This window comes from Hypanus sabinus, chromosome 5, assembly GCF_030144855.1.
Source record: "Hypanus sabinus isolate sHypSab1 chromosome 5, sHypSab1.hap1, whole genome shotgun sequence".
Taxonomy (NCBI): domain Eukaryota; kingdom Metazoa; phylum Chordata; class Chondrichthyes; order Myliobatiformes; family Dasyatidae; genus Hypanus; species Hypanus sabinus.
The window spans coordinates 175,738,274-175,763,903 of record NC_082710.1 but is presented as its reverse complement, the minus strand read 5'-3'; the positions used below and the strand labels follow the sequence as shown (position 1 = coordinate 175,763,903).

General features: G+C 44.2%; 1 protein-coding gene across 2 annotated transcripts in view; it reads left to right on the top strand.

Moving 5' to 3' along the window:
* Positions 1–17,056, top strand: part of LOC132394641 (nuclear factor 7, ovary-like) — a 28,601-nt gene extending 11,545 nt beyond the window's left edge. Inside the window, exons 4-6 of one of the 2 annotated variants that reach the window (XM_059970996.1) lie at positions 5,854–5,927; positions 6,023–6,141; positions 16,436–17,056. In XM_059970996.1, coding sequence (XP_059826979.1) covers positions 5,854–5,927; positions 6,023–6,141; positions 16,436–16,968 — 726 coding nt within the window. In that variant the 3' untranslated portion in view covers positions 16,969–17,056. The remainder of the gene's footprint in view (positions 1–5,853; positions 5,928–6,022; positions 6,142–16,435) is intronic. The other variant, XM_059970997.1, reaches the window with a different exon arrangement.
* Positions 17,057–25,630: the final 8,574 nt, after the last annotated feature.

The window sequence follows — 25,630 nt, the reverse complement described above, 5'->3', positions numbered from 1 at the left end:
GGATTTTCTCCAAGCTGCTTGTGAATGAGTTGCTTTGATCTTGACATTGAGTTTGTGATTGTTTTATATCTCCACACTGTTCATATGAGTCACAGTTGCATGCAGTGTGTGTGAGGGCACTCCTGGAGAACGTACATTAAGACCATAAGACATTGGTGCCGAATTAGGATATTCGGCCATAAGACACCGGAGCAGAATTAGGCCATTCGACCCATCAAATCTGCTCTGCCATTCCATCTTGGCTGATCCTGGTTCCCACTCAGCCCCATATCAAACTATCAACTTCCGCATTAAATATACCCATGGACTTGGCCTCCACTGCAGTCTGTAACAGAGCATTTAACAGATTCACTACTCTTTTGCTAAAAATATTCCTCCTTACTCACAACTCAATTTTGAGGCTGTGCCCTCTAGTTCTGGATACCCCCACCATAGGGAACATCCTCTCCACATCCACCATAGTTTTTTAATATATTTGACAGGTTTCATGCATCAGATGCCCACGCATTCTTCCAATTCCGGTGAGTACAGGCCCAAAGCTGCCAAACGATCCTCATATTCGTAGAATCAGTCTTGTGAGCCTCCTCTGCTCTCTCCCCAAAGACAACATCCATTCTGAGATATGGGACCCAAAACTGTTGGCAGCACCAAGTGACACCTGACTAGTGTCTTATAAATCCTCACTATTACCTCCTTGTCTTAATATTCTATTCAAATGCTAACATTGCATTTGCCTTCTTTACCACAGACTCAACCTGAAAATTAACCTTCTGGGAGTCTTGAAGAGCCCCTCTTCACCTCAGATGTTTGAATTTTCTCCCCATTTAGATAATAGTTTACACTATATTTCCTGTTAACAAAATGCATTAGCATACATTTCTGAACACCACTAGTCACTGGCAGCCAAGCAGAAAATGCTCTCGTTATTCCCACTCACTCTCCTGCCTGTCAGCCATACCTCTGTCTATGCCAATATCTTTCCTGTAATGCCACAGGATTTCATCTTGTTAAGCAGCCTCACGTGTGGCAGATTATCAAATGTCTTCTGAAAATCCAAGTAAATGACATCCTCTCCTTTGTCCATCCTGCTTGTTTCTTCCCCAAAGAACTCTAACAGATTGGCCAGGCAAGATTTCCCTTGATAGAAACCATGCTGACTTTGACTTATTTTATCATTAGTCTCCAAGTACCACGAAACCTCATTTTTTATAATGGAATCCAACACTTTCGCAACCACTGAGGTCAGGCTAACTGGCCTATAATTTCCTTTCTTTTGCCTTCCTCCCTCCTTAAAGAGTGGAGTGACATTTGCAATTTTCCGTCCTTTGGGACCATGCCAGGGTCAAGTGATTCTTAGAAGTTCATGGCCAATGCATTTGTTATCTCTTCAGCAACCTCTCTCAGGACTCCGGGAAGTAGTATATCTGGTCCGGGTGACTTATCCACCTTAAGACCTTTCAGTTTGCCTAGCACTTTTTCCTTTGTAAATGTAATGCCACTCACTCCTGCTCCCTGACACTCACAGACCTCTGGCACACTGCTAGTGTCTTCCACAGTGAAGACAGATGCAAAGTACCCATTAAGTTCATCTGCCATTTCTTTGCTCCCCATTACTACCTCACCAGCATAATTTTCCAGTGGTCCAATGTCAACTCTCATTTCCCTTTTACTCTTCATATAACTGAAAACACTTTTAGTGTCCTGTTTTATATTATTGGCCAGTTTACACTTATATTTCATTTTTTTCCCTTCTTATAGCTTTTCAAGTTGTCTTTTGTTGGATTTTTAAAGCTTCCCAATCATCCAAATTCCCACTCAGTTTTGCTACCTTAGCAGCCCTTTCCTTGGCTTTCATGCAATCCTTAACTTGTCAGCCAGGGTTGCCCATTGAGTCTGTTCCACCATTCCATCATAACTGATTGAACACCCTATGTTCTTGCCTTCTTCCAGTAACATTTCTGAGCCTGACTGATCAAGATCCTATCAGCCTTCACTTTAAATAAACTCACTGATAGCCTCCACATCCGCTAGTGGCAATGAATTGCACAGATGCACTACCCCGGCTGAATAAATTCCTCCTCATCTCTGTTCTAAATGGACTTTCCTTTATTCTGAGGCAGTATATTGTGGTCTAAACTCCCTCAATAAAGGAAGCATTCTCTCCACATCCATCCTGTCTAGGCTTTTCAATATTCAATAGGTTTCAATATGAATTCCCTTATTCTTCTAAACTCTTGCGAGTACAGACCCAAAACTATTGATTCCTTCTCATACATTAATCCTTTCTTTCTCGGCATCATTCATATGAACCTCTTCTGGACCCTTTCCAATGACCATAGACATTTTTTTTTCAGATAGGGCCCAAATCTGCTCACGACATGTGTGGTCTGGGCAATGCCTTATAACACCTCAGCATTACATATTTGCCTTGTATTCCAGTCCTCTCAGAATGAATGCTAACATTGCATTTGCATTCTGTAGCACCAACTCAACCTACAGGTTGACCTTTAGGAAACTCTGCATGAAGACACCCAGTCCCTTTACACCTCTTGATTTTTTAAAAAATTTTCTCCGTTTTGACAGTATTCTGTGCCTTTATACTTTGCCCAAAGTGCATTAGCAAACACTTCCCTACTCTATTTTATCTGCCACTTCTTTGCCCATTCTTCCAATCTAAGTCCTTCTGTAAACTTCCTCAACACAATCTTCCTCTGCAGAATCGGCTGTCAAATTGGTCACAAAACCATCAATTCCGTCATCCAAATTATTAACATAACGTGAAAGGGAACAGTCCCAACACCAATCCCTGCAGAACACCATTAGTCACCGGCAGCCAACCAGAAATACTCTCTTCATTCTCACTCATTGCTTCCTGCAGTCAGCCACTATTCTACCAATGCTAATATTTTTCCTGTAGTACCATATCAGTTAAGCAGCCTTAACTGTTTGGCAAAGGGCTTCCAAAAGTGCAAATCTGGATTTAACATTGGATTAAAAACTGGTAATTGCCCAGAAAAAAATGCAGAAATTGGAAGAATGAGGACTCCAGGGACCTGTTTTTGTCCCCGAATTACCTGCTAATTATATTAATGGTCTGAGGGAGGGAGCTGTGTCCAAGTCAAGTTCTGTAGATGTGGCTTTGAACAGGCAATGTTGGTGGACTCCAGCTCTCAGAGCCCGCTGAGAAACCTGGCATTTTAGATATCTCCAGGAGCAGCCTGTAAGGTGTGCACCTTTGGGGTGCACCTTCGGATGACCCAGTTCCCCACCAGTGTTACCGACTGAAGCGCTGCGGGAATTCAGATCATCGAGAGAGCAGTGTACACTGTTGTCAAAATAAGCGACGCTGCAGACCACAGACTGTAACATCAAAACAGCGAGCTCTTGGCCTCCCCCCTCGCTGTGACAAAAGGGATACTTCTCACTCCCTCGTTAGAGAGAAGTAGAGCGTGTGGCATGTCGAAGTATTGGGGTGAACATGTTTGTTTTGATGGACTGTAAATCATGGATTCTTTGGGGGCTTTCCTATTGCCCGCATGGGAAAGTGGTTGGGTCTGATGCGCTTGCTGAGGCCTCTGAGGGGGAGGGGAAGGTGGTGGGTTGAGGCTTTGCTGCTGCTTGCATGTGGGAAGTCAGGGGCGGGCTTTGGCGTTCTAAGGTTTTCCTGGCAATCATTCTTTGGTGTTTCTTTTCTGTTTCATTGGATGTCTGTGAAGAGTAGGAATTTCAGGTTGGACACATTCTCTGACATTGAATGGAGCAATTGCATCATTGATACTGACAAACAGAGTAAGTGGGCATTTAAGCTTTATTGTGAGAATCTGCGAGGGGATGATCATCAGAAAAAAGTGAAACAAATGGGAGATTCCAAATGAAAACAGACTGTAAGTGAATGAAATACAGCTGGATCTCGGACGAACCCATCAACATTATCATTTTCATGCACTATTTGTTTACTTTTGTGAGTTACAGGTTTTAAGTCTTTGCATTGCTGTGCTGCCCCAAAAGAACTTACTTTTCATCATATGTCAGAAGTAATCAACCTGGTTCTGGGTTCCTGCACATTAATTATAAACATTAGCAGGCAGGTGGAGCAGGTAGTTAAGAGGGTGACTGACATATGGAGTACTGTTCAGATTTGTCACCTTATCTGGAAATAATAGAGTAGCATTGGAGGTGATGCCAGTGATTCAGCAGGGAAATTTCTCAGATGAGAATATTATCTTGTCAAGAGAAGTTCACTGGGTTGAGTTTCAGTTCTTTGAAGTTTGGCCGAGTGGCAAGGGTAGGCAGCAAAAACTTTTGCCTCACCAAGATGACAAAGTTAATGGCAAATGCCATAGAGGTGTCTAAATTCATTAGAAATTGATATTGATATTGGTATTGGTTTATTGGGGTGGTGGGGTAAAGATTCATCTCTACCAAAGGAGGCATAAGGTGTTCCTTCACCACACTAGCCTGGAGGTCACTCTTGGGCAAGGTGTAGCACCTGCTTAGCCCCCAATCAGGGTCATGTGAAGCCATGGGAGCAGGCGGAGGATGGTGGTGTGTCCTGGCTATGTGCCCGCTGACGCCAGGCAGACAATCTCTGAAGAGCATTGATAGTGGCTGGATTCACCCATCTCGTAGATACACTGCCCAGAGAAAGGCAATCGCAAACCACTTCTGCAGAAAAATTTGCCAACAATCATAGTGATGGAAAGACCATGATCGCCCGCGTATTACGAGGCAGCAAGTATGAATGAACAAGTGAACACTTTGGAAGAATAGGGGGTGATGGTACTGAAAGATGGAAGAACTGAATGGTCTGTGACAGGATAAATGTGGAAATGCTTTCATGCGTGGGGGAGTCTGAAATGTGAGGACGTAGTTTCAGGGTGAAGGCCTGGCCATATAATACTGAGAACTGAAGAAATTTCTTATCACCAAGAATAGCCAATCTCCAGAACCTCTATCGAAAGATAGTTGGTACGGTTAACTGGCTTGGTGTGTTTTAAGTAGAGGTGGATAACATTTAAAATAAAAACACACAACAAAAAACAGGGAATTGAGAACTTCTGGAACCCAGCAGAGAGGAACAGATGAAATCTGAGGTAGATCAGCAATGACTGGAGTAGCAGGTTTGAGGGGGTTGCTAGCTCCTCCTTCTGCTATTTGTGTTTTTATGTTGTAATGATTGGGAGGAGGACTGTGACAGTGAGTGCGGCCTAACATTAATATCCAGAGTGTGATACGCACACATCAGATATCTGGCTAGTTCTGTCAGCTGTGGTTGGCATCCTGGGGGAGTTTGCAACTTTTGTTTTGTTAGTGTTAAATGGACAGGCCATTTGGTCCATCTTCACCGGTTGACTTTGCCGTTCCACCCAGAACCTCATCACATCCGTCAACACTGCCCCGAATCCCATGGTCCCCCAGGCACTGATCGCCTTCCCCTTACACTTACCTCTGCTGTTGGTTTAAAGAATGCCTGTGGCATCCTGTTCCATATTCTCTGTACTGAATTCCTTATGGGATTCACTGAAAACCTGATGTTTTATTGTTGAATTTTGGTCTCCCCACAAGTAAGGATACTTTCTCCACCCCATCCAATCAAATCTATTGATAACTTTAAATTCCTTAATCAGATCATCGCTGACATCTTCTCCAGATAAACATGCACAACCTGTCTAAAGTTCCCTGCATCTTCCATTCTGTCAGTTACAGTAGAATATTAAAGAAGTCCTTGTACATTCTCCTGTCATTCTATGTCTTACGATATCCATTTTCCCTCTTAGTGTCAATGTGAGTGAGGTTTGGTCAATGGGTCTTTTCAAAGTCTTTAAATAATTTGGGTGAAATTCCTGCCATCAGGGTTGGACGGTCAGTCTCAGTCAATTCAGATTTGTGTTTTATTTCTTTCAGGAGGCAGCTGAACAGAAGAGAAGGTAGGACACACTTTTCACTGAAACCCTGTCTGTGTTGTATGATTGCACAAAAACTGCTAATGCTCAGTTTATAACTGGTTGTGTTTCTCCTGCAGGATCAGTGGTGAAGAGAAATCATGGTCAGTGACAAATGGTGCTCTGCCAATTGAAAAGTTCAGTTGCCTCTTTTTGTTGAAAAACATATTGGGAGAATCATTTGATGCCATTAAGCGAGGTAAGCATTGTTATTGTGCATGAGACATCTTTAAATAAGACTTAGACACAAAGATTTTTATAATAGTAGACTGAAAGGGAGCAGATATTTTATTCTGGCACCAACCCTACCTGCTGGAAACATCCCTGTCGCATGGTCAGCTGGAGGTTCCTGAACACACTGACACGGGACACAATGCAACCAGTTCACAGACTGTTAGATGAACATCCACATCATAATCCCATCCATCCTTCAAAAACACCCCATGAGATGAGGTTGAAGACAACCATAATAGCGATGGAATGAAAATTCCTTTAGGGATAACCATCGGGATAAAAGCTGGGATCACCAGACAAATACACCTGGATGGTTCAGAGAAACTCAATTCTGCACCCTGCTGGTCTTTCGCATCTCATAGTTGTTATCAAACCGCCACACAGAGACTGTGGGACTGAGACCAGACAGACCAAGCTGAATTCACCTCCGATCAATCACACAGGCACTATATGATCTGGCAAATTTCCTCTCACACACGTACACACATGAGGAGGATTAGCAGATTATGGCCAGAAACTGCACCAGGTACTTTCTCATTTCCTTCAGTAAACTAATTCACTATGCCTGTGCCGAGTGTGATACCAAACAAACCCAGAACCTTGACACAGGATGCAGGATGCAGAGGGTGGTGTATCTGCAGTGGAGGGCTGTGGGGTCTCTGTCATTCAGTTCATTTAAAGTCCCAGTCATTGTCACAGTTCAGAAATGAGCCCTCCGACCCTCCCCCTCACAAACTGTACCAATCTATTTACCCATCTACACTCATCCTATTGGCTGGCACTAGGTCAGTCTCCTTCTTTCCCATTGAAGTGCCTGTCTGTGTGATTGCTGTCACCTTTTCTAGCAGCAATATCAACCATTGACTGTTCAAATAAACTCACCTTTAAACTCCCTCCTTCCACTTCAGGCATTGGCTTCTTGTATTTGATCCCACTCCTGTGGGGAGATTTCAACCATCTGCTCAGTCTACACCCCTCATAACCTGAGATATTTCTGTCAGATCACCCCTCAGCCCATTTTACCATTTGGCCCATATCCTTCTAAACCTTCCCTGTCATCATTTCTCTGTCCCAGGACTCAACTCTACTGTCCCAGTTCCACAGAGCTCTCAATTCTCCCGTGTTACAGAAGATGATCGACCTCATTTTCAACCACATTACAGAAGCAAATGTGCTGCAGGTCCTAAAATGCAGAAAGGTCGATAAATCCCCAGGTCCTGATCACTGTTGGAAGATCAGTAAGAAACCGTGGGGTCCTTTTCGGAGATGGGTGTATCACTGATGGGCTGGAAGGCTGGAGGTTGAAGCTTTATTGAAGATCGGCTGTAGGGAAAAGCATGGGAAGTACAGAGCGGTGAGCCTAATATCAGTGGCGGGTACATTAATGGAGGCTATTCTGGGAGACGGGATCTACATTCATTTGGAAAGGTGAGGACTAATCAGCGATACCCAGCCTGGTTTTCTGCATGGATGAAGATGATGGGTAATGGAAGTGCAGTAGACATTGTCTATATGGACTTTAGCGATGTATTTGACAAGGAACTTCATGGTAAGCCATTCCACAGATTAAGATCAGCTGGGATACAGAATGGTCTGGCCAATTAGATACAGAATTGGATGGGTGAAGTCCTGTAACCAGCAGTGTGCATAATCGTAGTGCAGCACAGTAGCATAGTGGTTAGCACAACACTTTACAGTAAAAGCCACCCAGGTTTAATTCCCACCACTGCCTGTTCACTCCATGAATGTGTGAGTTTCCTCCCACAATCCAAAGATGTGTACTGTTTGGTAGGTTAATTGGTAAAGTGTTCTGTGTTTAGGCTATAATTAAAATTGGGGCATTGCTGATGGTGTGGCTTGAAGCACCTATTCCACGCTGTATCTCAATAAAAATAATAGAATTAAGTAAACAATTTACAATGACCAATTAACCTACTAACTGGTTCGTCTATTTACTGTGGGGGGGAATGCGCAGCAGCTGGTGGAAACTCACGATGACATGGAGAGAACATACAACCTCCTTATGGAATTGAACTCCGAATGCCCTGAAGTGCTATCCGCTCCGTTACTATGACACCCATGACTTGTCAGAGATTACAACAGGATCTTGATAAACAAAGGCAGTTGACTGTTGAATGGCTGATGGATTTTAATTCAGAGAGATGTGACCATTGCATTTTCTAGCAGCAAGCAATCGGTGATCAAAGATGCCGCTAACTCAGGTTTGCCGATTGAACAAGAAAGATATTGACAACTGTGTGGACTAGTTTATGGCTGGGGCACTGTGCACTAAGCAGAACATTGTAAATGATAGGGAAACACCAGACAGGACTGTGCGAGGAATGTCAGGAAGAGGAGTCAGTAGAACATGTAGTTCTGAGTTGCAGGAAGTATGGGATACAGAGAGAGATGATGAGAATGAATCTAAGGGAATTGGGGGTGCAGGAAATCACATTGAAAAAAGTTACTGGGTATAGGTGAGAGAGCACAGGTCAGGGTACTTTTAGCTTTCTTAAGGGATACAGGGGTTTTTTATAGGATATGATGGATAAGCAGGAAAAGGGTACTAGGGTGGCCGAAGATGGGAGGATAAAGTGTAGGTTAGGGTATGTGTGTGTGTGTGATTGGGTGAAGGGATTTAGAATGTAAGTCTATCGCTCACTCAAGAGCAGAAGGCAGGTGGCGGCAGTAATGCACCATTAAGCTGGATGCCAACCACCGTAAAACAAGACAAAGAGGAAGATATTGACTCAGGACAATCTGATGTTTTGAACAGTGGCCAAAAAAGTGATGGGGATTGATTGGCAAGAAGGAAGGGGCAAGTGGAGTGGCTGTCGTTGGAGTGGACAGTGTTAGAGTGTGGATTCTGAGGCATTAGCACTTTAAGGCTTCATTGAGGAGTGGCTTGTGTGAGAGAGCAAAAAGCAGTTGGTAGATTTTGCCCCCACAGTTTATTATTGTTTTTCCTTCTTTATATTTGCTCAGATAGAACAGCAGGGATGCCAGGCAGGATAGGTGAATGATCCTCTTGCGGGATGTGAGAAGTCGGGGAGCCTCGCAGTGTCCCTAACGATAACACCTGCGAGAGATGTATCCAGCTGCAGCTTCTAAGACTACATGTTAAAGATGAAGTTTGGATCATTTAGGAGACGGCGGGGGTAATAGATAGGACATCTAGAGAAGTAGATGCAGAAGGTGCCAAACACAGGAAACTCCGTGTCTGTCAGGAAGGGGAAAGGGGTAAAACAGACAGTGCCAAGTACCCCTGTGGCCGTGCCACTCAACAACAATTTGGATGCTGTTGGGTCAGGGTGGGAGGGGTTTGACCGAGCGGAGGAAAGTCACAGCGATCAGGTCTCTGGCATTGAGTTTGGCTCAGGGAGAAGAGGAGAGCTGTGGGGATAAGGGAATTCTGTTTTGGGAAACAGAAAGGAGGATCTGCGGACAAGAATGTAATTTTCAGATGCTATATTGCCCCCTCGGTGCTAGGAACCAGGACATTTTAAACCGGGTCTTCAGCATTCTTAAATGGGATGAGCAGCCAGATCTCATAGTTCATGTCGGTACCAACGACATTGGTAGAAAGAGCAACAAGGTTCTGCAAAATGAGTTCAGGGAGATGGGTGCTAAGTTAAAGGGCAGGACCTCCAGGGTTGTGATCTCAGGATTGCAGTCTGTGCCATGTATTAGTGAAGCCAAAAATAGGAAGATTATGTTGTTTAACACGTGGATAGGGAGTTGGTGTAAGAAGTGGGGGGGGGCATCTGATTTCTGAATCATTCGCCTGTCTTCCAGAGAAGGTGGGATCTGTACAAATCAGACAGTTTGCACCTGAACCAGAGGAGACTAATATCCTAGCAGGAGGTTTGCTAGTGCTACACGACAGGAATTGGGGGAGTGGGGGGTTGGGGATGGTTTAAAAGAGTTGATGGGGATGGGAAATGGAATGCCAGAACAGATAGTGGAGAGGTTCTGGAGACATGTTGTTAGGACCTCAGACAAAGCTCAGAATCAAAAGTTTGAGCATGGTGAGACTATTGTCCTGTATTGTGTATTTTTCAATGCAGGAAGTATTGTAGGAAAGACAGATGAGTTCACGGCATGGATCAACATGTAGAATTTTGATATGTAGCCATTAGTAAGATTTGATTACAGGAGGAGCAGGACTGGCAGCTCAATATTCCAAGGTTGTGATGTTTTAAATGTGACAGAACGGGAGGGATTAAAGGAGGAGGTGTGTTGAGACTATTAATGAAAGCCACCAGAGAGACACAGTGCTGGTAGAATAGAAGTCTTTATTGAGCTCACAATAGATGACAGCCTTTGGAGTCACTCTGGAGAGAGAAGCTCCCTGACCTAAAATACATTACATTTTTTATGTTAAAGAACAAAAGTAACAACAGAACTATTTATATAGTTACAATGCATTCATGAACTTTGTTTGAGTTACTTATAACTTTCAAATGCCCAGGTCTTCACCCCAACACGCCCAAAATGAGTGTTAATCACTGATGTCTCTGAGCTACATTTTAAATTCAATCTACAATCCATATTCAGATCTGAAGACTGGTTGTTGTTGAAGTTAATATTTGCAATATTCCATAACTCCAGAATACACACTAACAAGTCAGGGAAAATGTCATGGCATTGCTCAGTCAGAACAGACTAGAGAACAGGGTGTCATGGATGGACGTGGGGAATATGTAAAGTATGACCATGTATTGGGCCGATATATAATGACCACCCAACAATCCACAGGATTGAGAGGAATAAATCTGCAGAGAGATCACAGACTGCTGCAAGCAACACAAGGTTGTTTCTTAACATAACTTTACACGTATCGTAGAAATCCTATACTGTAAAACGACTAGATGGGGTAGAGTTTGTCAAATGTGCTCAGGAATGTTTTCTTCATCAGTATGTAGCAGTACCAATGAGAGAGTGGACGATTTGCAATCTGCTATTAAGGAATGAGGCAGAGCAGTGACAGAAGTTTGTGTAAGGGAATACTTTCCATCTAGTGATCACAATGCTATTAGTTTCAAAATAAATATGCAATCAAAATGGTCTAGTCCACAAATTGAGATTCTAAATTGGAAAAAGGCCAATTTTGATGGTATCAGAAATTATCTGATGTGTGGATTGAGACAGGCTGAGTTCTGGCAAAGGTGTATTTAGTAAGTGGGAGGTCTTCAAAAATGAAATTTGAGAGTACAAAGCTTGTATGTGCCTGTCGGAATAAAAGGGGGAACCTTGATTTTCAAGTGGTATTGAGGTCCTGGTTAATAAAGGAGCTGCATAACATGCAGTCAGGTAGCAGCAAATGAGGTGTTTATGTAGTGTAAAAAGTGCAAGAGAATGCTTACAGGAGGAAATCAGAAAGGATAAATGAAGATATGAAGTTGCCCTTGTAGACAAGGTGAAGGAGAATCCTTAGGGATTCTACAGATATGTTAAAAACAAACATTACAAAGACAAAATTGGAAGTTCATAATGGTAATCCAAAGGTGAAGGCAAAAGAAATGGGGGGGGGGGGATCCTAAATGATTTTTTTTACATCTGCATTTACTCAGGAGATGGATGCACAGTCTATAGAAGTGAGAGAAAGTAGCAATGACTTCATGGACTGTTGGAACTCTTGTTTATTTTCTGATCCTTGTGGTCTTCCAGGAGTCACCAATGGCATGCAGTCTTAATTCTAATGACTGTGTTTTTAAGTTCAACAAAACATCCAAGTCATCTTTTATAATCCAGATAACCAAAATTCATCAGATAGAAATAAACTAATTAATATGCTACATAATTAGAGCAGTTACCTCATGTAGTTAATGTACTAATACTTAGCTAATAAAAAATGACAAAGGTGATAACCCTTCAGTTTAACTGGTACACTGCTTTCTGTCAGTAAGTGCAGATGAACCACTACATACTGCGAAAAATGCATGACTTTGTTAAAAAGTACAAATCTTATTTTAAAAGAAGTATTATTTAAAAAGTGGTTTCCAACAGACCCTATCCAGATTACAGAGAAGGCAGTATTTCCTGAGGGAAATTAGGGTGGATGAATCCCCAGGGCTAAACAAGGAGTTCCCTCAGTCTATGTGGGAGGCAAATGCTGAAAGTGCAGTGCCCCTAGCAGAGATATTTAAATCATCCTTAGCGACAGGTGAAGTTCCAGCGGACTGGAAGACAGCACTGCTGAAGAAAGGCTCTAAAATGAGTCAGGAAATTCTCAGCCAGAGAGCCCGACATCAGTGGTGGGAGAGTTATTGGAAGGTATTCCACCAGCTTGAATCCATGAGTATTTGGATAGCATGGCTTCGTGCATGGTAGATCATGTCTAACTAATCTTACAGGATTTGTCGAGGAAGTTACAAAGAAAGTTGATGAAGGCAAGGCAGTGGATTTTGGCTCTGTGGACTGCAGCAAGGCATTTGTCCAGGTCCCGCATGGGAGGCTGGTCAAGAAGGTTCCTCCACTCAGCGTTCAAGCTGAGGTGGTAAACTGGATTAAAATTGGCTTTGTGGAAAAAGCCAAAGGATAGAAGTAGTTGAGTGCCTCTCTTATTGGAGGCCTGTGAATAGTGGAGTGGCACAAGGATTTGTGCTGTCTCCATTGTTGTTTGTCATCTATATCAATGATCTGGATGATAATGTTGTTACTTGGATCAGGAAATTTGTGGATGATTTGGGGTGTAGAGTACAGCGAGGAAGACTACCACAGCTTGCAGCGTGATCTCATCCCTCTAGAAGAATGGGCTGAAAAATGACTGATGAAATTGAATGGAGACAAGTGTGAGGTGTCACACCGGAGCGACTAACCAGGATAGGTCTTAACACGGTGAACGGTAGGGCACCGAGGAGTGCAGTAGAATAAAGGATCTGGAAACGCGGGTCCATAATTAATTGAAAATGGTGTTTCAGATAGATAGGGTTCTACAGAAAGCTTTTGAGCACATTGGCTTTCATGAATCAATATTGAGTACAGGAGATGGGATGTTATTTTGAAGTGGTATAAGACATTGGAGAGGCCTAATTTGCAATACCATGTGCAGTTTTGGGCACAAACCTAAAGGGAAGATGTAAATAAGGCCGGAAGAGTAGAGAAAAAATTGTAAGGGTGTAGCCGGGAGTGCAGGACCTGAGTTATAAGGATGCTTGAATAGATTAGGACTTTATTTCTTGGAATGTTGAATGTGAAGGGAGATGTGATATAGTATACAAAATTATGAGGGGAATAGACAGGGTAAACTTCAGCAGGCTTTTTCCATGAGGTTGGGTGGACTACAAATGGACATCCCGAGTTACGATCAGAATCAAAATCACCAACTTTATTATCACCAGCATGTGTTGGGAAATTTGTTAAATTAGCTGCAGCATTTCAATGCAAAACATGATAATACGGAGAGAGAAAAAAAAGTAAAGCAATTACTGTGTATGTGTATAATCAACAATGGTGCATAAAAAAAATCAAAAGTAGTGTTCGTGGGTTCAAATTCCATTTAGGAATCATATGGCAGAGAGGAAGACGTTCATGAATCACTGAGTGTGTGCCATCAGGCTTCTGTACCTCCTTCCCAACGGTACAATAAGAAGAGGGCTTCTCTTGGGTGATGAAGATCCTTAATAATGGATGTTGCCTTTACGAGGCACCGCTCCTTGAAGATGTCTAGGGTACTAGGGAGGCTAGTACCCAAGATGGAGCTGACTAATTTTACGACTTTCTGTAGCTTCTTTCAGTTCTGTGCATTAGCCACCACCCCCCATACCAGACAGTGATGCAGTCTGTCCAAATGCTCTCCATGGTACATCTTAGTTGACAAACCAAATTTCTTCAAACTCTGAATGAAACATGGCTGCAGTTTTGTCTTCTTTCTAGCTGCATCGATATGTTGGGACCAGGTTAGATTCTCAGAGATCTTGACACCCAGGAACTTGAAATTACTCACTGTCTTCACTTATGATCCCTCTATGAGGACTCATTCATGTTCCCTTGTGTTGTGAAGTCCACAATCAGCTCTTTCATCTTACTGACGTTGAGTGCAAGGTTGTTGGTGCAACACCACTCCACTGGTTGGTATATCTCGCTCCTCTACGCCCTCTCATCTCCATCTGAGATTCTACCAACAATGGAATAAGAATGATGTCATTAATTTGGAAAGAGTGCAAAACAGATTTACAAAGATGTTTCTGGGAGTGGAGGGACTTGGTTTTGAGGAATGGCTGGATAGGCAGGGAATTTTCGCTGGGGATTAGGAGGCTGCTAAAGGAAACAGTAGAGGCAGGAAAAGTTACAATGATTTTGAAGACATCTGGACAGGTACATTGTTAGGAAACACTAAAAGGAATAATTTGAAAATTCAGGCAGATGGAACTAACTCATTAAAACATGTTGGTCAGCACAAATGAATTTGGTCCAAAAGCCTACCTTAGCTCCTCTTTAAATGCCTCCAGAATTCATTCACTACATCCTCATCTGGATCCAGTTGTTGCTCCATCCCTTCCTCACAGCCATAAGACCAAAAGACAATAAGAGATAGGAGCAGAATTAGGCCATTTGGCCCATTGACTCTGATCCTTTTCTCCCCTCCTCAGTCTCACTACCCGGCCTTCTCTCAGTAACCTTCGATGCCCTGTCCAATCAAGAACCTATCAATCTCTGCCTTAAATACACCCAATGACCTGGCCTCCACAGCTGCCAGTGGTAACAAATTCCACAACTTCACCGCCCTCTGGCTAAAGAAATTCCTCCGCATCTCTTTTTTAAATGGACGACCCTCTATCCTGAGGCTATGCCTTCTTGTCCTAGACACCGCCAGTATGGGAAACATCCTTTCCACATTTACTATGTCTAGGCCTTTCAACATTCGAAAGGTTTCAACAAGATTTTCCCCCTCATCCTTTGAAATTCCTCCAAGTACAGACCCAGAACTGTCAAACGTTCTTTGTATGATGACCGTATCATTCCCAAAATCATCCTTGTGAACCTTTTCTCGACCCTCTCCAATGCCAGCACATCTTTTGGGAGATGAGTCCAAAACTGTTCACGATACTCATGATAAGCCCTCACCTGTATAAACCTCATAAACCTTCAGCATCATATTCCTGCTGTTTATTCTACACCTCTTGAAATGAATGCTAACGTTGCATTTGCCTTCCTCACAACTAACTCAACCTGCAAGTTAACATTTAGGGTGTTATGCAAAGGACTCCCAAGTCCCTTTGCATCTCAGATTTCTGGATTTTCTCCCTGTGCGGAACACAGTCTACACATTTATTTCTACTAACAAAGTGCATGACATTGTATTTCATTTGCCACTTCCTTGCACGTTTTTCTAATCTATCTAAGCAGCCTTCCTGTTTCCTCAATACTACCTGCCCCTCCACCAATCTTCGTATACAAACCTGGCAACAAAGTCATCTTTTCCATCATCTAAATCAGTTATATACAGCATAAAAAGAAGCGGTCCCAACATCAACCCCTGTGTAACACCTCTAGTCACTGGCAGCCAACAAGAAAAGGATCCTGTTATTGGCACTTTTTGCCTCCTACCAATCAGCCAGTCTCTAACCATGCCAGTAATTTTCCTGTATTACCTTGGGCTCTTAACTTGGTAGGCAGCTTCATGTTTGGTACCTTTTCAAAGGCCTTCTGAAAGTCCAAATATACAATATCCACTGCCTCCCCTTTATCTGTCCTACTTGTAATCTCCTTAAAGAATTCCAGCAGGTTTGTCAGACTGGATTTTCCCTTCAAGAAACCATGCTGACTTTGTCCTATCTTGTCCCATGTCACTACGTCTTCCATAACTTCCTCCTCAACAATTACTCCCAACAACTTCCCAGCCACTGAGGACAGGCTAACTGGTCTATAATTTCCTTTCTGCTGTCTTCTTCCTTTCTTAAAGAGTGTTAAGACCTGTTTCCACGGGCTATCTCCTGTCTTTCTTTCCATTCTTGTGTGAAGGTCTCGACCACTGTCCATCTCCCTGCACATTTCCTGCTTACCCGTTGAGCTCCTCCAGCATTTAGTTCGTGCTTTTTCTGGAAAACTCCACTCACGCTCCGGAGGAAAATCCTCAGGAAGATACTGGGTATCCATTCTCTCGCTGAGTAAAATCGCAGGAAAGGTTTCTGTCGGCTATCTGACTGTGCCTGAGACTCAGTGGCCTCTCCCTCAGTTCTGCGGTAGCGCTGCCCGGGTCTCTCCCCCACCCCCGATCCCTGGGGACTCTCTAATCCTCTGCTTCTTCCCCCCAGATTCTGTCACCCTGGATGTGGAAACGGCGCATCCGGAGCTCGAGGTGTCTGGGGATCGGAAGAGTGTGAGACGGTCCGGTACCAGGAGGGATCTCTGTAACACCGGGAAGAGATTCATAAACTGGCTTTGTGTGCTGGGATCGGAGGGATTCACATCGGGGAGACATTACTGGGAGGTGAAGGTGGCAGGGAATCAGTGGTGGAGTCTGGGAGTCGCCGCAGAATCTGTGGACAGGAAGGGAGATGTCACACTGAGACCGGAGACCGGGTTCTGGATCATCGGGCGGCGTGATGACATGATGAAGGTTCTCAGCTCCCCTGAATCCCGTCTCCCGGCCGGTCCCATCCCCGGGAGGGTGGGAGTTTATCTCAGTTACGAGTCCAGGACAGTTTCATTTTACAATGCAGCGACCAAGTCTCATCTCTATACCTTCACTAAGAATAAATTCACAGGGAAACTTTATCCTTTCTTCGCAACTAGACATGGAAATCAGTGGCTGAGAATCCGCTCTGGTTGCAGTGCTGGTCTGTAAATGGGTCAGATCCTGGGAATCGGTGTCAGGAGTAAGTCCCTGTAAATATAAATTTGAGGAGAGTGAAATAAATGCTGTTTGAGAGTTATCGGTTCATTAATTTTAATGCTTTACGCTATCCGTCAACGAACAGAAATATTGCGGAAGGCAATTCTTGAGCTCCCCGGGTCCTAAGATCCTCAAGCTCTGTTGTGGGTTAACAGGGAGAAGGTGAATCCGGACAAACGGGGCATGTCATGGTGGTAACGCCGGAGACTCCCAGCGTGTCAGTAGCATCTATGGAGGGAAGTGATCAGCTCGAGGTGCTTCATCTGGACCGAAAGTCAGAGGGGAGATAATTGGTGGAGATAAGGATGGAGAAAGAGCTGGCTGGAGTTGAGTGGATCCAGCAGAGGGATTGATAGGTAGATGAGGGAGGGATGAATTGTGGAAATGTTTTGGAATCTGGGAGGTGGAAGTGGCAGTACAAGGGGCCGAAGATTTTGGTTTTCTGGCGTGACGGAGAAGTGGAGCATGGAATAAAGGGGGGGGGATGGGGATGAATGTGTGAGTGATGGGCAGATGGAGATGATGGGTCAGGCTGAGACAGAAAATTGAATAGGAAAATTGACAAGGCGGGGGGGGGGGGGGGGGCGACTGCAGTAAGTTTGTGAGTTTGATGTCATGACACCAGTTTGCAGGCTACCCAGCCGGAACATGAGGGGCTGCCCCAAGATGTTAAAAGATTAATTTGTACTGCTGTCATATTAAACATGATCTGACACTTGCCTGTGCTGCCTCTTCCAGTCATGGGTGCCACCAGGTACGCAGCATAATATTGCTCATTCCCTCCTTGCCAAGGAGTGTATCAATATGCAAGCAATCAATAAGCATTGGTAGCAAAGCATCAGGTATGCATACTTGGCCAACTGGAGTGATCCAGAGGCATTTTGACGCAGAGTGCGAACACCCATGCGTCTTCCATATTTGTTTTTCTGAGTCAGGGGCATCCCCCTGTAAGCACGGTGCTGCGACAAGGTCTGGTATGCCCATTGTTTCTGAGGCAGGTGAACGACTCACTACCTGCCGGTTCATAGAGGACACAATAGAATTGCAAGCTGTTGCAGCATCTTTGGCAGCTTGATCAGCTCTGGCATTGCCATTACATGGGCAACACATTTGATTATGGCCAATTGCTTGGGGAGGAGGATGGCTTTGCAGAGGTATTGGACATATAGTTAGTTCTGAATAGGTGTCCCTGAGGAGTTCAGAAATTCGCGTTGCGACCATAGCTGGCCGACGTCATGGGCCACGCCAAAGGCGTATCGTAGGTCCGTGTGGATGTTCACCGATTCTCCTGTAGCCAGGATGCAGGCTCATGTTAGAGCAAAGAACTCTGCTTTTTGAGCAAATACTGGGGGATCGAAGGAGGCTGATTCCAGGGTGGTTGTGTGGCTCACAATTGCATCTCCTGAAAGGTGAACCCCTAAAGGTGATATCGAAGAGCTACCATCCACAAAGAGGGTAAGATCCCGTGTGGGGAATGGGGCTTCTGAAGGGTCCGATCGAGGGGAGGTTAAAAGGCAATCACCTGGAGCTCTTCTGGTGGGCTACTCAGAAAAGTCGCCGGGCTCACAGTTGAACAGTAGGAGAAGGTCAGAAGGAGGTTATTGAGGAGACCGACCTCATAACTTAGGAGTGCCTGTGTAAGATGTTGAGTCCAATGGGAAGTCAAGAGGGCTACATTAGCATGTGAGCAATAGACATTCAGGGGTTGTTGGAGAGTAATATTGGAAGCAGCAGTTACAAGAGAGTAAATAGCAGAGAGAATTTGTGAGCAGGGTGGGAGGCCCATGGCTACAGGGTCAAGGCGAGTGGAGTAGTAGGCTACTGGTTTCTTGCAATCCTCATGGGCTTGGGTCAAAACAGCAGTTGTGCAGTCCTCTAGATACTAGCATACAACTGAAAAGGCCTGTCATACAAAGGTCTTTTGAGTGCCGGGGCACTGGCAAGGGCCAATGTAATTCAGTGAAGGCTGACTTGCTCATCTCATAGGGTGAAGGTCTTTGGGGCCTTGCTTGAGTCCAAAGGGATTAACTATTTCATGAGTAGTGTTACGTTAGGGAGCCACTGTCAGCAGTAGTTAACTAAGCCTAAGAAGGCACGCATTTGCTTGGGACTTGTGGGCAAAGGGGTCAGCAGAATGGGTGCGATACGTTCCAGGGTCAATTGTCTATCAGAAGCGCTGAGCAAAGTTCCCAGGAATTTGACTTGGTGCTGGGTGCGCCGAACCTTGGCGGCCGGTATGGCATACCCCAAGAGTGGGGAGCGATCAGGAGACGGTTGGTATGTGCAACGTTCCGAAGGGCTAGCCAGGAGCAAGTCATCAACATACTGGACAATGGTAGAGCCATCCAGGAGCTGCCGGAACAATACCTGGGAGAACAAAGTGGGCAAATGAACAAATCCCTGAGGGAGGCGTGTCCAAGTGTACTGCTGGCTCTTGAAGGTAAAGGCAAACAAATATTGGGATTTTTCTGCCATAGAGACAGCACAGAAAGCATGCTGTAAGTCAACCAGTGTGAAAACACAGGCGTCGGCGGGGATGCTGCTAAGAATCGTCACAGGGTTTGGCACAACCAGGTGTAAAGGCTGGACTATTTTGTTGATCTGCCTGAGATCCTCACTAATCTCCATTCCAGGCATCCTGGGTATGGGACAGATAGAATGGGGATGTTGCAGGGAAATGGGATGCCTTGGAGGAATGATTCTATCAAGGTTGATATCCCTTCTATTGCATCTGGTCTTAGAGGGTACTGGGGTATTGAAGGCAGTTTCATCCCTGTTATAATCTGGATCTTGATAGGCTCTCTGGGGCTGCATCCAACATCATGTGTAGAGGCCAACCGGAGATCGGGAAAGGGTTCTTCCGAGGGGTTGTGTTGGGGTTGATGGTGGTAGAGTGGGCCTGTTACAATGAAAGGGTCAGAATAATAGGTTAAACTCCCAACGGTCAGTTGTTGGGGTATGTCAGTGACACCGGGGTCTGACTGCCAAGGCCTTTGCTTTGTATCCCTTGTTCACAGACCAGGTGATATGGGGAGATACCAAGCCTGGTTGATGCCTGAGGTGGACGGGAACGTCCACCAGGATGGTAGATCCCTCAATACATAACTCAAGGGTAACTCAATACGTCCTATAATGGTAACAGTGACAGTTGACCCTAGGAAAGGAGCAAAGGTGGTGAACAGCTCAGCGGAAGCTCCAGTGGAATCATAACACAGGGTTAAATAGGATTCAGGGACCTGCAGGGAAGGAGTAACATCCTCTAGCCTCAAGTCGACAGCTCACCACTAGGGGGAGCAATAGATCCAAACTTGTCTCTGAGTGATACTGTTTTAATGGTGATACCCTCGTTAAGGCAAAGAATTTCCACCACAAATCTCTTCCTGCTATATTAATCCCAAAATCAGGGGTTTGGGTGCATTGCACAGTAAAGATCTGAGGGCTAAATTGGGCAGTTAGTGGTTCTGTCAGGGGGTATTGTCTCTCCTGCCCGGTAAAACCGCTGAGGTTCGCGGAGGCAGATGAGAGCCTAAATCCGTGCTGGCTCACATAGGAGAGTTCAAGTGTTGAAGCTGTGGCCCCGATATCAATTATACAGGGGATTTCCTTGCCCTCAACAGTCATGCATACTAATGGCTCATCCTCAGGGTCCTTTGTCAATATGGGCAAGTTCGGAGGGAAGGATAGTCAGGACTAGAAAGGGTTACTGGTGGAAAAAGGTTGTTTTCTGCCCTGGGGCCTATTCTGCTGCTGTGTCTGTGGGCTGTTCCGTTGCCACCACAGTTAAAACAGCCCTGTGTTGAACTTATAGCAACATAGAAACATAGAAAATATGTGCAGGAGTAGGCCATTCGGTCCTTCCAGCCTGCACTGCCATTCAGTATGATCATGGCTGATCATCCAACTCAGAACCCTGTACCTGCTTTCTCTCCATACCCCCGATCCCTTTAGTCACAAGGGCCATATCTAACTTCCTCTTAAATATAGCCAATGAACTGGCCTCAACTGTTTCCTGTAGCAGAGAATTCCACAGATTCACCACTCTCTGTGTGAAGAAGTTTTTCCTCATCTCGGTCCTAAAAGGCTTCACCTTTATCCTTAAACTGTGACCTCTCATTCTGGACTTCCCAGCATCGTAAACAACTTTTCCCTTTAGAATTTTATACGTTTCAATAAGATACCCCCCTCAATCTTCTAAATTCCAGTGAGTATAAGCCTAGTCGATCCAGTCTTTCTCCATATGAAAGTTCTGCCATCCCAGGAATCAATCTGGTGAACCTCCTCTGTACTCCCTCTATGGCAAGAATGTCTTTTCTCAGATTAGGGGACCAAAACTGCACACAATATTCCAGGTGCGATCTCACCAAGGCCTTGTACAACTGCAGTAGAACCTCCCTGCTCCTGTACTCAAATCCTTTTGCTATGAATGCCAACATACCATTTGCCTTTTTCACCACCTGCTGTATCTGCATGCCCACCTTCAATTACTGGTGTACAATGACACCCAGATCTCGTTGTACCTCCCTTTTTCCTAATCGGCCACCGTTCAGATAAAAATCTGTTTTCCTGTTCTTGCAACCAAAGTAGATAACCTCACATTTATCCACATTAAATTGCATCTGCCATAAATTTGCCCACTCACCTAACCTATCCAAGTCACCCTGCATCCTCTTAGCATCCTCCTCACAGCTAACACCGCAGCCCAGCTTTGAGTCATCCGCAAACTTGGAGATGCTGCATTTAATTCCCTCATCTAAATCATTAATATATATTGTAAACAACTGGGGTCCCAGCACTGAGCCTTGTGGTACGCCACTATTCTGAAAAGGTCCCATTTACTCCCACTCTTTGCTTCCTGTCTGCCAACCAATTCTCTATCCACATCAATACCATACCCCCAATACCGTGTGCTTTAAGATTGCACACTAATCTCCTGTGTGGGACCTTGTCAAAAGCCTTTTGAAAATCTAAATATACCACATCCACTGGCTCTGCCCTATCCACTCTACTAGTTACATCTTCAAAGAATTCTATAAGATTCATCAGACATGATTTTCCTTTCACAAATCCATGCTGACTTTGTCCGATGATTTCACCTCTTTTGAAATGTGCTGTTATCACATCTTTGATAACTGACTCTAGCATTTTCCCCACCACCGATGTCAGACTAACACCTAACTATCAGACTAACTATAATTCCCCGGTTTCTCTCCCACCTTTTTTAAAAAGTGGGGTTACATTATCCACCCTCCAATCCTCAGGAACTAATCCAGAATCTAAGGAGTTTTGAATAATTATCACTAATGCAACCACTATTTCTTGGGCTATTTCCTTAAGCACTCTGGGATGCAGACCATTTGGCCCTGGGGATTTATCTGCCTTTAATCCCTTCAATTTACCTAACACCACTTCCATACTAACATGTATTTCCCTCAGTTCCTCCATCTCACTAGACCCTCGGTCCCTTACTATTTCCGGAAAATTATTTATGTCCTCCTTTGTGAAGACAGAACAAAATTAGTTATTCAATTAGTCTGCCATGTCTTTGTTCCCTATGATCAACTCACCTGTTTCTGACTGTAAAGGACCTACATTTGTCTTGACCAAGCTTTTTCTTTTCTCATATCTATAAAATCTTTTGCAGTCAGTTTTTATGTTCCCTGCCAGCTTTCTCTCATAATCTTTTTTCCCTTTCCTAATTAAGCCCTTTGTCCTCCTCTGCCAGTCTCTGAATTTCTCCCTGTCCTCAGGTGTGCCTCTTTTTTTTTGCTAATTTATACGTTTCTTCTTTGGAATTGATATTATCCCTAATTTCCTTTGTCTGCCACGGGTGCACTACCTTCCCTGGTTTATTCTTTTGCCGAAACTACAACAATTGTTCATCCATGCAATCTTTAAATGCTTGCCATTGCATATCCACTGTCAACCCTTTAAGTATCATTTGCCAATCTATCTTATCTTAAATTCACGTCTCATACCTTCAAAGTTACCCTTCTTTAAGTTCAGAACCTTTGTTTCTGAATTAACTATGTCACTCTCCATCTTAATGAAAAATTCCACCATATTATGGTCACTCTTACCCAAGGGGCCTCACGCAACAAGATTGCTAACTAACCCTTCCTCATTGCTCAATGCCCAATCTAGAATGGCCTGCTCTCTAGTTGGTTCCTCGACATGTTGGTTCAGAAAACCATTCCGCATACATTCCAAGAAATCCTCTTCCTCAGCATCCCTACCAATTTGGTTCACCCAATCTATATGTAGATTGAAGTCACCCATTATAACTACTGTTCCTTTATTGCACAGATTTCTAATTTCCTGTTTAATGCCATCCCCAACCTCACTACTACTGTTAGGTGGCCTGTACACAACTCCCACCAGCGTTTTCTGCCCCTTAGTGTTATGCAGCTCTACCCATATCGATTCCACATCCTCCAAGCTAATGTCCTTCCTTTCTATTGCGTTAATCTCCTCTTTAACCAGCAATGCTACCCCACCTCCTTTTCTTTCCTGTCTATCCCTCCTGAATAATGAATATTCCTGGATGTTGATCTCCCATCCTTGGTCACCCTGGAGCCATGTCTCTGTGATCCCAACTATATCATATTCATTAATAACTATCTGCACATTCAATTCATCCACCTTGTTACGAATGCTCCTCGCATCGACACACAAAGCCTTCAGGCTTGTTTTTACAACACTCTTAGCCCTTATACAATTATGTTGAAAAGTGGCTCTTTTTGCTTTTTGCCCTGGATTGCACCTGGATGCAGGTGAACTGGGAGAATCAGGTAGGTGCTGGACCCCAGGATAGGGAGTTTGTGGAGTGTCTAAGGGATGTATTTTTGGAACAGCTTGTGCTTGAGCCAACCAGGAACGAGGCTATTTTGGACTTGGTGATGTGTAATGAACAGGAATTGATAAGTGATCTTGAAGTAAAGGAGCCATTAGCAAGTAGTGATCATAACATGATGTTTTTATCTACAATTTGAGAGGGATAGGGGCAGATCAGAGGTGTCAGTGTTGCAATTAAATAAAGGAGACTACGGAGCCATGAGGGAAGAGCTGGCCAAAGTTAAATGGGCGGATGCCCTGGCAGGAAAGACAGTGGATCAGCAGTGGCAGATATTCTTGGGCATAATACAAAAGATGCAAATGCAGTTCATTCCAATGAGAAGGAAGGATTCAAAGAGTGGGAAGGGGCCACAGTGGTTGACAAAGGAAGTCAGAGATTGTATAGCATTAAAGAAAAAGAAGTATGACAGGGCTAAGATGAGTGGGAATACAGATGATTGGGAAAGTTTTAAGGAACAGCAGACCTTAACTAAAAAAGCAATACGAAGAGAAAAAATCAGGTATAAGCTCAGTCTAGCCAGGAATATAAAAGGGGATAGCAAAAGCTTTTTTAGCTATGTGAAGAGAAAGAAGATAGTTAAGAACAATGTTGGCCCCTTGAAGAATGAATTGGGAGAAATTGTTATGGAAAACAGGGAAATGGCAACAGAATTTAATGCATACTTTAGATCTGTCTTCACCAGGGAGGACACAAGCAATCTCCCAGATGTATGGATGGGCCAGGGTCATAAGATATCAGAGGAATTGAGACAGATTGACATTAGTAAAGAAACTGTGATGAGTAGACTGGTAGGACTGAAGGCTAATAAATCCCCGGGTCCAGATGGTCTGCATCCAAGGGTTCTAAAAGAGGTGGCTCAGGAAATTGCGGATGCATTGGTAATCATTTTCCAATGTTCCTTAGATTCAGGATCAGTTCCTGAAGATTGGAGAGTGGCTAATGTTGTCCCACTTTTCAAGAAGGGAGGGAAGGAGAAAACGGAGAACTATCGCCCTGTTAGCCTAACGTCAGTCGTGGGGAAGATGCTTGAGTCCATTATTAAGGACGAAATAGTGGCACATCTAGATGACAGAAATAGGATTAGGCCGAGCCAGCATGGATTTACCAAGGGCAAATCATGCTTGACTAATTTGTTGGAGTTTTTTGAGGGTGTAACAAGGATGTTAGACGAGGGTAAGCCAGTGGATGTTGTGTACCTAGATTTTCAGAAGGCATTCGATAAGGTGCCACATAGGAGATTGGTGAGTAAAATCAGAGCTCATGGCATTGGGGGCAGGGTTTCAACATGGATAGAAAACTGGTTGGCAGATAGAAAGCAAAGGGTAGCAGTGAATGGGTGTTTCTCGGACTGGCTGGAGGTGACTTGTGGGGTACCACAGGGCTCTGTATTGGGACCACAGCTCTTTACGATTTATGTCAATGATTTAGATGAGGGCATTGAAAACTATATCAGCAAGTTTGCTGACGATACTAAACTGGGTGGCAGTGTGACATGCGAAGAGGACATTAGGAGAATACAGGGAGACTTGCATAGGCTGGGTGAGTGGGCAGATACTTGGCAGATGTCATTCAATGTGAATAAATGTGAAGTTATCCACTTTGGAAGCAGGAACAAGAGGGCAGAGTATTGTCTGAACGGTGTCGAGTTAGGTAAGGGAGAAATGCAAAGAGACCTAGGAGTCCTAGTTCACCAGTCAATGAAGGTGAATGAGCAAGTGCAACAGGCAGTGAAGAGGGCAAATGGAATGTTGGCCTTTGTTA